This window comes from Egretta garzetta, unplaced genomic scaffold (genome assembly GCF_000687185.1).
Source record: "Egretta garzetta isolate BGI_Z169 unplaced genomic scaffold, ASM68718v1 scaffold925, whole genome shotgun sequence".
In the NCBI taxonomy this organism is placed as follows: Eukaryota; Metazoa; Chordata; class Aves; order Pelecaniformes; family Ardeidae; genus Egretta; species Egretta garzetta.
In genome coordinates this window covers 24327-37506 of record NW_009259807.1, presented here as the reverse complement: position 1 = coordinate 37506, position 13180 = coordinate 24327, and the positions used below count along the sequence as shown (strand labels likewise).

At 37.8% G+C, this 13180-nt stretch overlaps 1 protein-coding gene across 1 annotated transcript in view; it reads right to left on the bottom strand.

Annotated features, from left to right (window-relative positions):
• LOC104127236 (solute carrier family 12 member 7) overlaps positions 1–12138 on the bottom strand; it is a 56086-nt gene extending 43948 nt beyond the window's left edge. Inside the window, exons 1-4 of the mRNA XM_035895399.1 lie at positions 12070–12138; positions 5048–5142; positions 2815–2937; positions 157–303 (exon numbers count right to left, since the gene is read on the bottom strand). Of these exons, the coding sequence (XP_035751292.1) occupies positions 157–303; positions 2815–2937; positions 5048–5142; positions 12070–12109 (405 nt within the window). The 5' untranslated portion in view covers positions 12110–12138. The remainder of the gene's footprint in view (positions 1–156; positions 304–2814; positions 2938–5047; positions 5143–12069) is intronic.
• Between the last annotated feature and the right edge of the window lie 1042 nt (positions 12139–13180).

Genomic DNA, 13180 nt, shown 5'->3' with positions numbered 1-13180 from the left:
CCCCCCCCCCCCGCCCCGCCCTCTCACTCGGCTCTCTCAGTTGTACTTATACTTAACCATTATGGAAAATTCATTCTCTGCTGTTCACATACTAGAAGGCAGCAGTACTGTTATAACAGAGGATTTGGCCCATAGTAAAGAAAAAGATTAACTCACACAAGCACAACACATGAACACGATGATGAAAGACTGAAGAACTCCAGCTGTTCCCACAATCCACGTTAAACGTAGGAAAAGGATGACTCCCAAGATGTTTTGCAAGCAGGGCAGGTACACACCAATAAAAGTGCCCATACGTGGAACCTGGAAATGAAGCCAGAACTTTCATTCCTTTGCACTGAACAATTTAAGTCCATATGCACTTTCTTCTGCAAACACTTATCACAAACGCTCCACGAACAAATGCAAAGTGAAATTGAATGGTAGCTTTGCAAATATTCATAGGCTATTTATGAAGAAATATTCCTGAAAAGACAGAAACCTATTTGTGATAGCAAACCTCTTGTTCCAAAGGAATTAGGATGAAACCTTGATAGGGGTAGGACGTCCCTTTATCTGTTGATTACAAACTTTTTTCTGAAATACCATTTACACACTACCATTGAGGAGAAGTTACTGCTATAATCAAAATACCAAACATATTCTGCAAAATGTTGATCACCAATTTCCATCCAGCTGGCCCAGAAAAGAATATTCAACAATAAGTGCTTTCAGTTTCTAAAAAAAAAAAAAAAAAAAAAAAAAAAAAAAAAAAGAAAATACAAGGTATTACAACAAGGCCAGAAGAAATGCAGAGCTGACTACAGTTTGTTTTTGCAGAAGTTGTGAAACCTGCCACAACATAGTATGTTTGTTTGTACTTTTTTGGCACACACAAAAGCATTCAGGCTTCATCATTGAAGTTCCAGCCTTCTATGTTTATGAAGAAATCAGGCCTTGAAATACTCCACTTCGAAGCAATAGTTATACATAGTAGGCTTCCAGATACAGAAGCTCTTCTTAAATCACAACTCAGGCTGTGAAAAAAAGGCAATTGGTGCTTTATAAGTTAACAAAATTATTAAGTAAACACAAAGTTTCCAAGTACTTATAAGGAACTATGGAATGTCATTTAGACTATAATATTTATGTTTAGCGTTTTGGGCAATATCCATGTACAACATCTGTGGTACTGTCTCAATTACAGCATTAAAAATGCTACTCTGCCAGGCTACTACTTAGCCATCACTTAATTTCAGACATGGAACTGAAAAAAGACACATGCACAGAAACTGTGTCTTCAGGCCACCAGATGGTGCTCAAGTGAGATTAAGTGCAAGTGAGGACATGGTGGTCATTTGGCTAGTCGGTTCCAGAAGGACTAAAACCACGCTGCATTAACAAAAACCTCTGCACAGCGACTTGACGGAGGACAGGGATCACACTAAGGAAAGTGCGAGTTGATCAGTGTTGGTTTTCTTGTATCTCAAGATGTATCTTCAGATGTGAAGAAACAAATACAGAACAAGCACAATGAGACAAACAAAAAGAAACCCCACACACAAACAAATGCAGGATAAGCAAAAAACTGAAACAAACAGCTGGACTTCATTCCCTCACCCTTGCCCGCTGTCCTGGTACCCACTTCACATACTAGTCAAGTCCTAATGCAAACAGGTCTACTGCAAATATTCAGGTAACATACCACACCATAAATCTGTCTTCCAGTCAAATGAGCTCCAGTTCTAACTTCACTTTCAAGCACCTTTTCTTATCTGTCTCTCCTGCTATGTTCTCGTTTCCTTTTATTCATACTTTTATGCTTCTCCTCCTTTCTCCATAGCTCAGCATACAAATGCAGTGGCAGCACCCTTTCTTCTACACAGAGACAGTACTCTCCTTTTCCCAGCATCTACCCAAAATTTCTTAGTCTCAGTCACCATGCTCAACCAGTTCCAACTCACCATCCCTCCTTGCCTAGCAGTTCTCCTACTCTGTCAGGTCACATATTTTTGATCCAAGCTTTCTCCTTCCGAAACAGCTCCCTGAGCACAGAGGGATCAACCCAACATCTCATTGCAGACTCCAACTGTTGCATACGTTCCATTTCTACAGAGGCCTAGATATGCACTTTGGGTATCTTGTAGACGACCCTTGAAGAATTCAGTGGCTGTCTTCTAGCAGTGTGTTTAGGGATGTGCCAAACATCCTTTGCCTTTCTTCACCACCCTGACAAATATCGTATTTTTGAGGTATACAACAAAAAATTTCCTTAGAAGCAGCAAATTAAGTTTTAAAAATACTCCGACACACAGAAACAAGAGAGCTACTCAGAAAAACTGCTACCATGTTAACAGTAGCAAATATGCTTATGGATTTAAAAGATAAACCTGTTTCATCTCAAGTGTTCCTTAAATTTCAACTTTAGGTAAAAACCCAGCCAATTAAAATGTATTCATAAACCAGCAAAAAAAAAAAAAAAACAAAGCACCAAACCCAAAAACCGTACTGTATCCTCACTAAAGGCAGACAAAAGGTTCTGATGCTCATACAAGGACAGAAGGAAGAAAAGAAAGGAAGAGAAAACTGGCATGCACTGCATGTTTCAGGTCCTAACTTTGCACACATTTTATCTAGGGCTTTTACAGCAAGGTCTCACTAAAACATGCTAACAAGAACACTGAATGCAAGTCCCTCTGCAAATGCTTCAATTTTAAACACAATATTACAAATCTTGCTCCTGTTTTTAGGCATCCACGTATTTTCTTTTTAGGTTGAAAAATGCCCCTCTCTGTGGATAGCTTTGTCTCAATAACTTATGAGAAGTTTAAGTACCTTGACTTCTTTTCGCTTGCTGTCTTCATCTGCTTCATGTTCCACCACGCCTTGAGTTAGATTAGTGTAGTTTGCTAGTTTATTAAGAAGAGATGACACCATGGGATTACTATCCATTTCTTCCTGTTGGGATTTTAAGAATACTGCATTTATCAAATAGCTTTCTAAGAGACATGATTTTATGATACTACTTCATACACATACTCAACAAGTCAGCCCTGATTCGCCCAAATCCAAAAATTAGCACGACAAAATACCAGTCAGCTTTCAACAAGAGTTCTAAGTCTTTCTAGAAGTTTAACACCATGTGGCTATCTTGCAATATTTATTTCACTTTTTTTACACTATCTTCCAATATGCAGCTTGTACCGCTGGAATATAAGGGAAGTCTAGAGAAGGGCTGATGCTAATCATAAAAATCTGTTCCTATCACAATACAGTTTTTAGGGGATTGTACTGGCAGAGTCAAATCATTAGGGCGGTTCTCCAGCACCTTGCTTGTGTCTAGAGAGTGGCCTCAAATGATTCTCTCAAGCACCAAGATATTTAAGGATCACTCTCAAGTGCACTGTTGCAGGCTTACTTACTTTATCTTAAACCATGCATACTACTTCCAAAGTATTCATTTGTTGAAAATACAGGCACATGTGCATAACGTGTAATATTACTTGACACAGAAGTCAGCCCATCTTTCTTTAGCTAAATGTCCGCTACAAAACAAAAACATGCTAAAACAAATATTAAATTCAGGAAAAGCATATACAATAAAAGGATTCTAAGAAAAGCAGAAGCAGAGAATTCAATCAAGTAAACAAGATCAAATATTGAAAGGAAAACAAGAGATTAGGATTGCAAACAGAAAGACAAGAGCTAAGGCATCTATGCCAGAGGCATTAGGTCATGATAAGCATTCTTTTAAGAGCCAAACTCCTTTGTAACAGTGTATACAAAAATTCAAACACAAGTCAGCTGAAGACATGAAAAGAGTAAGATTGTAGGAAACACACTATGAAACATAAATACTACCAAAAAAAATTCACCACCGCAGCAGCAATGGTAAGGAAGTCACTAGAAGGCTTTCAAGGCAACACTATGAAAGCATGGTCTATAATCTGAGATATGAAAAAGAACTTCATCATTATACCATCAGCTGAGGATTTAATGTCAGCCACTATTCAAAATAACTGATGCAAGCACATATTCAAAGAAGATTAAGGACAAAAAGCAGCTATGGCCAATTTATCAACACCAAGGAATACAACAGCCAATTTGAACAACAGAAGTTTTGGACATTGCTTCATAGCATAGAGCTTGAAGGAGAGAAATTCAGTGACAAGACTCCACTATCATGGTTTCTGCCAAAAAAATAGTAAGAAATTCCATACATGATGGAGAGAGACAACTAATGACCAATGTTACATTGATCCTTAGCACGATCTTCTCTAAGACTTAGTGAAAAAATAGTAAAAATGCATTATCTGGGTCATGCAGAAAGAGGGAACTGAAAGATCACATCCTCTGTGCAAAGATATTTGAAAGGAAGAAGAGAAGAGCGTAAGAGGACAAGAAAATAGTGGGTAGAATGCAACAGCAAGATGGCTAAGCAAACCATGTTAGAGGAACCTTGTTTATTGTTAACAGCAAGCACCAAAGCAAGACCAGGTGATAATGCTAGAGCAGAACAACTCAGTACTTTTAGTAAAGTTTAACCTATTTCATTGCATTCCTTTTTTTTCCTGTAAACGATTGCAATCATTCAGTGCATTAAACAGGTACTAAACTTGCATTATAAAGTAGATGTTTCTGTTAGAAAGTAGAAATAGCTATGGTATGCTCTACAGTAATTGGACAATGTAACGAAGCCATGGCCTATCACAGTTTGTTTTATACTTTTGCTGCTTTAAGAGAAGTCTGTATTCCCCCTGTTCAACATATTTGCTAATCCTTTATAAAACTGGATACTGCTTCGTTAAAACCACTAGATTTAACAGCAACTGTCTCTAACAATTTCTAGATCCTAGCCCAAAAATTTTAAATGCAAGAAGGCTTATTTCATATCTTCACATCAATGCATACCAAAATGTTAGCAGGAACCAAACTACTAAAGAGTTATTAAAATTTATTTCCCCCCCTCCAATTTCAAGAGAGAAAGAAAACAGGGGTTTGCTTGTTTTCATCTTACTACCAGAGCCTCAATGGAAGGCGAAATATGTCTTTGGGGCATTTAACTTACCTCAAAGAGAGCCATATTCTTTCCTTCATACATGTTTCCTCTGTCCATCTCTGCACTGTTAATAAATGGACTACTCTCTCTGGCAATCCCATCCCCTGGTGGAGAAGTTCAAGAATTAGAAACAGAAGGGGGAAAAAAAGATAAAGTATACCATAAAAGGAATAGTCAGAAGATGCTGATTTAAGAACTGGTCAGATAATACTGGAGGTGGCTGTCAAATGCTGTGTCTTTGTCCCAGACGTGGGCAAAATGTCCACATTTAAGGAAATTAAGTTTACTTTAATGGTCTAATCTTTGTATAGTGTTCTGCCTCTTAACTATTGTTTATTATTCTTCAATACATATACCAATCTCTCCCTTGTCCCCTGCCCCATCTTTCCAGTTCACTTAAACACTTGATAATAGAACTTCACATAAACCTTCTGGGCAATAACAACAACAAAAAAACCCCAACCTACCTTTTCATTACTTTATGACTCTCTCAAAAAAAAACTCCAGTAGCTCAGGCAGGAATTAATGAAGGAACAATGTAAAAAGATTTATTTTGTAAAGGTTGTTGGGACTCTTCCGTGACATGCTATATTTATTCTATTCCTTATTGAAATACCAGTATCATTAAGCTGTAGCTCCCCTGACCTGCTCTGGCACACCTCTCAAAAAATATACCATCCCTTTCACTGCCTTCCAGCCCATGCAATACAAAAGCTATTACATGCCAATACTACCACAACATTGGCATTTCCAAATAGTCTCAAGTCCTTGCCTATGCTATTTTGCCTGTCTGCGCTTTTGCCCTTATATTCACAAGTTACAGCAATAACATACACAGACTCTTCACTACAGAATTAAGCTGGAGAACAAGTTGTACTCTCTTTCCTGTGTCCTCCACTCTGCTCCCACCAGGACACTTTGCCCCACATGAAGTCCCAGAAAAAAGCTCTTGCAAACATGGACACCAGTCTCGGCACAAAGCATTATCCTGACTGTAATAAAGACAGAAATAGATCTCAGTTCCTCAAGCAGATGAGTGACTACATCCCTGATGGATTTCCTACTACTCTCCATAGCATCACTATACTTATTGGATTGTGACATAGAAGCTGCATACTATCATAAGAGACTCCATTGGGGCTCTAGAATTAACTCCATGATCCAGAGAAGAACATGTTGATGAATTCACCCACAAATGTTCTTATCCAATGCACCTCCTTCTATCCATATTCTCCAGCCTTCATTTTTTTGTTTCTCTACAGTTTATAATTGGTCCCCCCAAGTCCTACAGCCTGTCTAGGCCCCCCTCCTCCAACAATGCTTAATGCAAGGCCAGCAGAAGGAGCACTGTGAATACAAAAGAATCTCCCTCATGGACCAGCACCTCAAGATCTTTCACAATGCACAGAACCTGCTGGTTTGACACAAGACTGTCTGAGAAACTGGCATTTATCTTTTCATCGGCTCCATCATACTCAGAGAGAAAGGTTCAGTTAGCTTTTCCATAGGCAACAAAAAGCAACTCTGTCCCCAAGCAAATACATGCCAATTCCTCTCATCATCTTTCTAAAGCATACGAGCATTAGAACTTCTTAGTTGAGACATTGCACTTTTTTGCCAAGATTTTTGGAACACTTTTTCTTTTAGCCCCATTCCTTGAAATCACCACATTATTTTTGCTAAAATTTTTACAAAGCATTCATTACAAGGCACATTCCCAAGTTAAAAAAAGAACAATGTTGCTTGACATTTGTCTTGGTAAGACCACACTTCTATGGACTTACTCGCCTATTGACAGCTGGTAGCTGTACTTGCTAGCTACACATTAGTACTCCTGTCGGAGTACTTCCAATCCCTTCAGAAAGGATTACTCTTCAAGAAGTGACCTGGGGACTTTCAAGTATTGTTTTGCATTCATACAGAGTGTAATGCCACTGGAGTTATTACTTCAGTGAGTATCATTAGACTGGTCAAAACATCAAAAGGGTAGCCAAACGAATAATCTGAATCAGTATCCACAATTCTGAGGTTGAAGAATATAGTCTTGTCTTACCAGTTCTAGAAGTAAAAAAATCAGCATCTGAGCACTCAGCACATTAAATACTTTAAACTGCAGGTAGAGGAATAGTGAAGTCTTCCTTTAGATGCTTCCATTTCTATACCAACAGTTACCTGGCTTTGCTCCAATAGGAAAAAGTTCAGAGCACAATGCCTCCAAAAAACAGGTCTTGTCAAATGCACCTAACAGACTGCAGGGGGGTTGGACTAGATGACCTCTAGGGGTTCCTTCCAACCCAAAACATTCTATGATATGGAAAGCCACAGAACTTTGGTTTCCTATTCTTCAAACCCTTTTTCAGTGTTTCCAACCAATATTCTACCTATAGTAAAGCTTTCTCATACTAGTCAAAATAGCCTGTTTATTTAATACAGTTGTCTTTTAGTATTTTGTGAATGTTTTGTACAGCATTTTTATAGCATTTGGCATGATCGGCATTTTTTGTTTTAACTCTATTTGAAAGAGGATCAATGCTGAAAAAGCCACCACAAAAACATACTGACAAGTACTCTCTCATCTGCAGGTTGTTGACTAATCCTACAATTATTAACACTTTGAACAAGCTCCTTTGAGTTTTCAGCATTGCCGTCAACAAAATCATAGTGCCTGTAAATTCAAAAATAACACCTTTAGGAGTATGCTTACGTAATATGCTTAGAAATACAGCGAGCCTTACAAACACGTAACTCAATTTGAGATGTATTACACCATCCAGTAGAAAGAACTAGTTTTAGGACCTCAACACACAGTCAACAACTATGGTGAGGTAAACGAAATAAGCTACTATCCCAATCTTTAGCTCATCCCTTCTTCAAAAAGAAAGGATTCACTAGAAAACCAGAACTAAAAAAAAAAGACAGGGTTTACACTTTTCACAAGCGCTGTAAATATCACCTCTGCTACATCAAGTGGAATGGAGCAATAGGAAAAAAAAAAAACTATTTCAGTTGTTTCCACTCAGGTAACATGGAATACAGAAATAGGTACTTTGTTCCGCGAGTAAGTCTCAAGCCACTTACAGCTTTATGTTTTAACCCCATTCCCTTGAATTCTATATGGAAGCTTAAGGTAATCAAATCATAGAATCATTTAGGTTGGAAAAGACCCTTAAAATCAGAGTCCATCTGTTAACCTAAGTCCACCACTAAACCATGTCCCTAAGCACCACATCTTTTAAATACCTCCAGAGATGGTGACTCAACCACTTTCCTGGGAGCCTGTTCCAATGCTTGACAAGCAAATCACCTTTCCCTCAGGCTTCTTTGAAACTGCGTCAGCTCAAACTCTTCTCAGGTGTGGACGCAAGTTAAAACATACAATAAAAATCGTAACTTCCAATGTAGTTTTAGACATTCCTCTCAGCTGCATGTGTTTTCTGGAATCCAATTAAAGCTCTACGAAAATCTATACTTACTGTCCCTTGATTTCTGAAAGTAATTCCAAGTTATGAGGGTGTGCAAGCAAAAATCTGAAATCTGGACTAGATTAGTAGTCCATCTGAGACAGAATTTCATCTGGGACCACCACTGGTATTAAGAGATCCATAAGAAAGGCAAGACAAAACAACAGCAAAAATCTTCTATGGACATGATTAGGGTATAATGTTTCCTTTTTCTTATGGTACTCACAAAAAATCCCCACCTGTTGATGTGACACTCCATTCCACCCAACATAAGGCAATCAAATACTAAGCTCTAGAAATAAATCTGCTCCCCCCACCCCTCAAATATACACTTTTAATCTGCTGTGGAATGTTCACATAACCATAGCACAACTCTGTGCTTACTGATGGACCAGTAGACAAACTGAACCATAACTAATGTACCTCTCCCAGAAGCCTGCCTGGTATTTTCTGTGTTGATGGGACATGCAAAGATTCCTACTCCTGATTTCTACAGATACCCAAGCACTGTGATAGGTGTAGCTATATTTACATGGAAATTAGCTGCAACAAATTAAATTTTCTTTTCTACATGAGATAGACAGCTGGAAGCAGAGAAGGTAAGATACATGTTTCAAGTTCAGGAGGTAATGTTCAGAGTGTTCATGCAGATGATCACAACATGCACTCCCACACACCCGTCCCCCAGTTGCCGATGCAGCTTAACCCACACAGCTTAGCACAAAACCGTCCCAGAGTTGTCCTAGCCTCAAGTTTAGAATGCCAATGCCATCAGACGATTTCTCATTAACATCTCCACACACCAAACAAAACTTATATCAGAAATATGTCTGCAGGTCACAACTCAAAGTGTTGGTCATAGAGTTGAAAGACAGCACTTTGTTCAAACTGATATGCCTCAAAAGTATCAGAGCCGTGATCCTCAAACACTAACAGGCAGAATCCTTTAAGGTATGTTACAAGTTAAAAATTTCTAAGCTGATCCAAACTGGTCCATTTTATGCAATCTAAGACAGAACCCAAGAGTATAGCTTAAACAGGCAGAAGCTACCTTTGCCACCAAAGAGGTGGCCCTCTCATTCCCCTCTCACGCTTACTACTCACCCATTTGTGTCCCTGTATCACGCTATTCCTAACACAAACAGAATTATTTATTATAAATGCAACAGTGGTTGTGTGCTTAATGGTTGAGTTGGGAAAGAGTTGCTTTGCTCCTCTTTTTATTCTTGCTGCTACTTTTAATCCATATGAGTTGTGCGTTCACTATACAAATGCTTGTGCTGTCACTAGAGATGCTATCAGTGCAGGAATGAGCAATCAGCGTAAGCAAAACCACTTCCTTAGCCCTCATGCCAATATTACTAAATGATAGAACTATAGCAGTTGGTTGTCCCTCCCCAAATCAAAAGAGGTAGAGTATGAAAAACAACCAACCAACCACGTAACAGGTGTCTTGTCTTAGGGAAAGTGGCAGAGGAGGGCTCAGGGTAGAAAAAGGAAATGATCATTTAAGTGATCCTAAATTTGCACTAGGATGCCTGTTCAAGAGATTAAGGGCAAAAATACTAGACCACCTAATCTGATCTCCTGTCTTTCTACAGGTTGCAGAATTTAATTTCTGCAGTAGGCTCTATAACTTTTAAAAAAAAAAACACATACTAAGATTTGACCAGTGTGTCTCTCTTGACGTTTTCAGAACTGAAATAAGAAAAAAAAAAAAAAAGCCTATCAATTTATCTTTACAAAGATTAAGGGTTTTTTAATCACTGGGAAAGTCTCAAACAAATTGTGTCTTATTTCTTTTAAATTTGGCTCTTTTCAAACTTCTAGCTGTAGCATCCTAGTGCACCTTCCAAATTTAACCACTCACACTTAGTATTTTCTATCTGTGAAGGCAACTACACTTAGCATCTCAAGCTTCTTTTGAAAAACTGAAACAGCTAATTTCATAAAACATTTTCCTAACCTTTAATCATTTTTGTGACAACGCTCTCTCCACTTTTTAAGTTACGCAAAAATAAGTTTTAAAGCTTTCAAACTTCAAAAACCAAATAAAGCTTTCTATCACCAGTCGCAGTCACACTATTTACAGAAGTATAATCATCACCTCTCTACTCCAAGGATCAGGCTAGCCCTCTTTACCAGAGCATTAAACCAAGCTCATGCTATTCTATTCCAGTCCAACCCCTAAATCCTTTCCAGATTCACTGCTTCCTCACTGTCCCACGCTATGTCTGTCATTACTGCTCACGCTCAAGGAACCGTCCTATTTGCCTTTGCATCCAAACACTTTTTGTCCAAAGAAAGCAAGCATCTATGCCCCCTGACATGCTGTAGTAGTTTAACATCCATCTGAAAAATAAAAGCAAATCCTTTTAAATGGCAAAAGAATACAGGTGGTGTGCAAAGAAGTGAGAATGATCTAAAATTTTTGAACCATATGGCCTCAAATAAGATAGCTTGGCTATAAGACATAGCTATTCTCCAAACAAGTACATGCAAAAAACCAAAAAGTTTTGCTTCCCACTAGAAATTTCTAACTTTATACACTGCTGCCCAAAGCAGAACACAGTTGAAGAATAATACTTCACAAAAAATTCCTAACCTTTCATAGTTTCCAAAGGGCAACTCTTAATCATAGTCCACGTGCCTTGAGGTAGGTTCCAGTTAGCCAGACACAGGTGAAAAATTTAATAAATTTTTAATAAAAACTCTGGTAACATTATCATTAAGTTAGTATTCGGTCACATTAAGAACTACGAACAGAGCATATGAAGATAAGATCCTGTTTGCACAAGGCTGAACAAGCATTTACTGTCAATGCAAATAAACTTTTTAAGGTAGGAATGCATAAAATTTAAAAAAGTCTCTAACACTGCTATCTAGAAGCATCACATCCAAGAAAGCTGCCTGTGGCAAAAACCGTAATTCTATCTTCGCTGTCATGCATATTTACTTCCTATGTGTCCAGATTTTCCATCAGCAGGCAACTAAAGAGAACTCAGACAATCTTAAAAATTTAATTTCTTACCAATCCTAATCCAAAAATATATACAAGTATTCTTTAGAGCTCTGACATAAACTCAGGTTTTCAAAAGCCATTATCTTGCTTTAATTCAAATTATCAAACCTTGTTTGAACATAATCTTGCCTCTGAATTTTTGCATCAGATGGGTTTCAGAATTCAGTGCGATCTACTTCAAAGTCACAGGTTATTGGGTTTTCCTAGTAAAGAAATGTCTTTAATAATGACATAGATTTACTCTACCGCTAATTTCTTGCATTAATTTTATCAGTGACTAGCACAATTTATGTAAGCTATCTTGAAAAGCAGAACAAGGTGTACTTAAGCTCCTTGTAAACCCCTTCACATAATGGAGGATTCTAATACTACATCCATCACTTACCTCATCAACATCACTAAATTTTAGTTTTCCTTTCCTTAGGCTATTATAATCAAGCACAGCCCACACTGCAAAAGCTCTTTCTAACACAGCTGGAAGTACCGCATCTGCTATTTCAGTAACAGAGTCATTGTCTTTTATGGTATTGTCTTTTAAAGAGACTCACTTGGATTTGGCCCACTTTCTTCATAATCTTGTTCACTCATGATTAAGGAAAATCAAGTCATTCCTCTCTGCTGATTCTTCACGTAGCAAGAACTGAAACAGGAAACTGACAGTTGCTTCCTCCCGGCTTTGTGTAAGACCTCAAATCCTGTTTCTTACTAGTATTGGATTAATCCTGAAACAAGTCATTAAGGCTTCATGCAGTGTGAAGCATGCACATGACGCAGCCAGGCTACAGGACAGTCACAGAACTCTCTAAGAGAATTAAGCTGGAGGATTTCCATCAGCAATAAACACCATGCTTAGTGAAATGGGCAGGATCAAGTTACTAAAACATCCTACGTCTTCACCTACTACTAATACATTTAAAGTTCTTTTTCCATCAAATAAATTCACTTTAAAATACTTCCACTGAGCAGATCAGTATACATTAGCAACAAGTAGTATTAACCTATTTCAAAGATCTACTATTAAAAAAGCCAATTTTATGCATCAAGAACTTATTAGCAGATCTTAAGCAAGTTAACCATAAGGATAGTCGCTAAACATTGATTTTATGTAAGGGCTTGCATTGACTGTATTTAAGATGTAGCAGATAAAAACCACTTTAAAATATAATTCTAGTAACTTTGCAAGCACTCTTTTTAGAAACAGGTATTTTGAAATTATAAAGGGGTCCTCTTTAAGACTAGCTCCATAATTTGTTAACTGCTTCTCTTTCAAATTAGGTATATCACTGTTTTCTAGTTTATACATTAATCTAATTCACACATTCTATACCAGCCTTAAACAACTTCATACAAACTGTTTCAGCTCTGTTAAATGGATGTTATTGCTTAGAACAGACTAGTTCCTGTGGAGGAAGGGAGAGGATTTTTTTTTTCCTAGAAGGTACACATGAGTTTAAAAAAAAAATTTAAAAAAACCCACCCAATTTTTGCAAAGCAGATACCACTCAACATCTCACCTCCCAAAGGCTCCCAGAATAATTTCCCAAACAGGCTGAATGCTGCTTTATTTTGGTTGCTATTAGTTAGCTAACAGATACAGACAAGCAAGGTACCTAATTAAGAATGCTAGCTGTTGAAATCAGGAAGCAGATGATAAATACT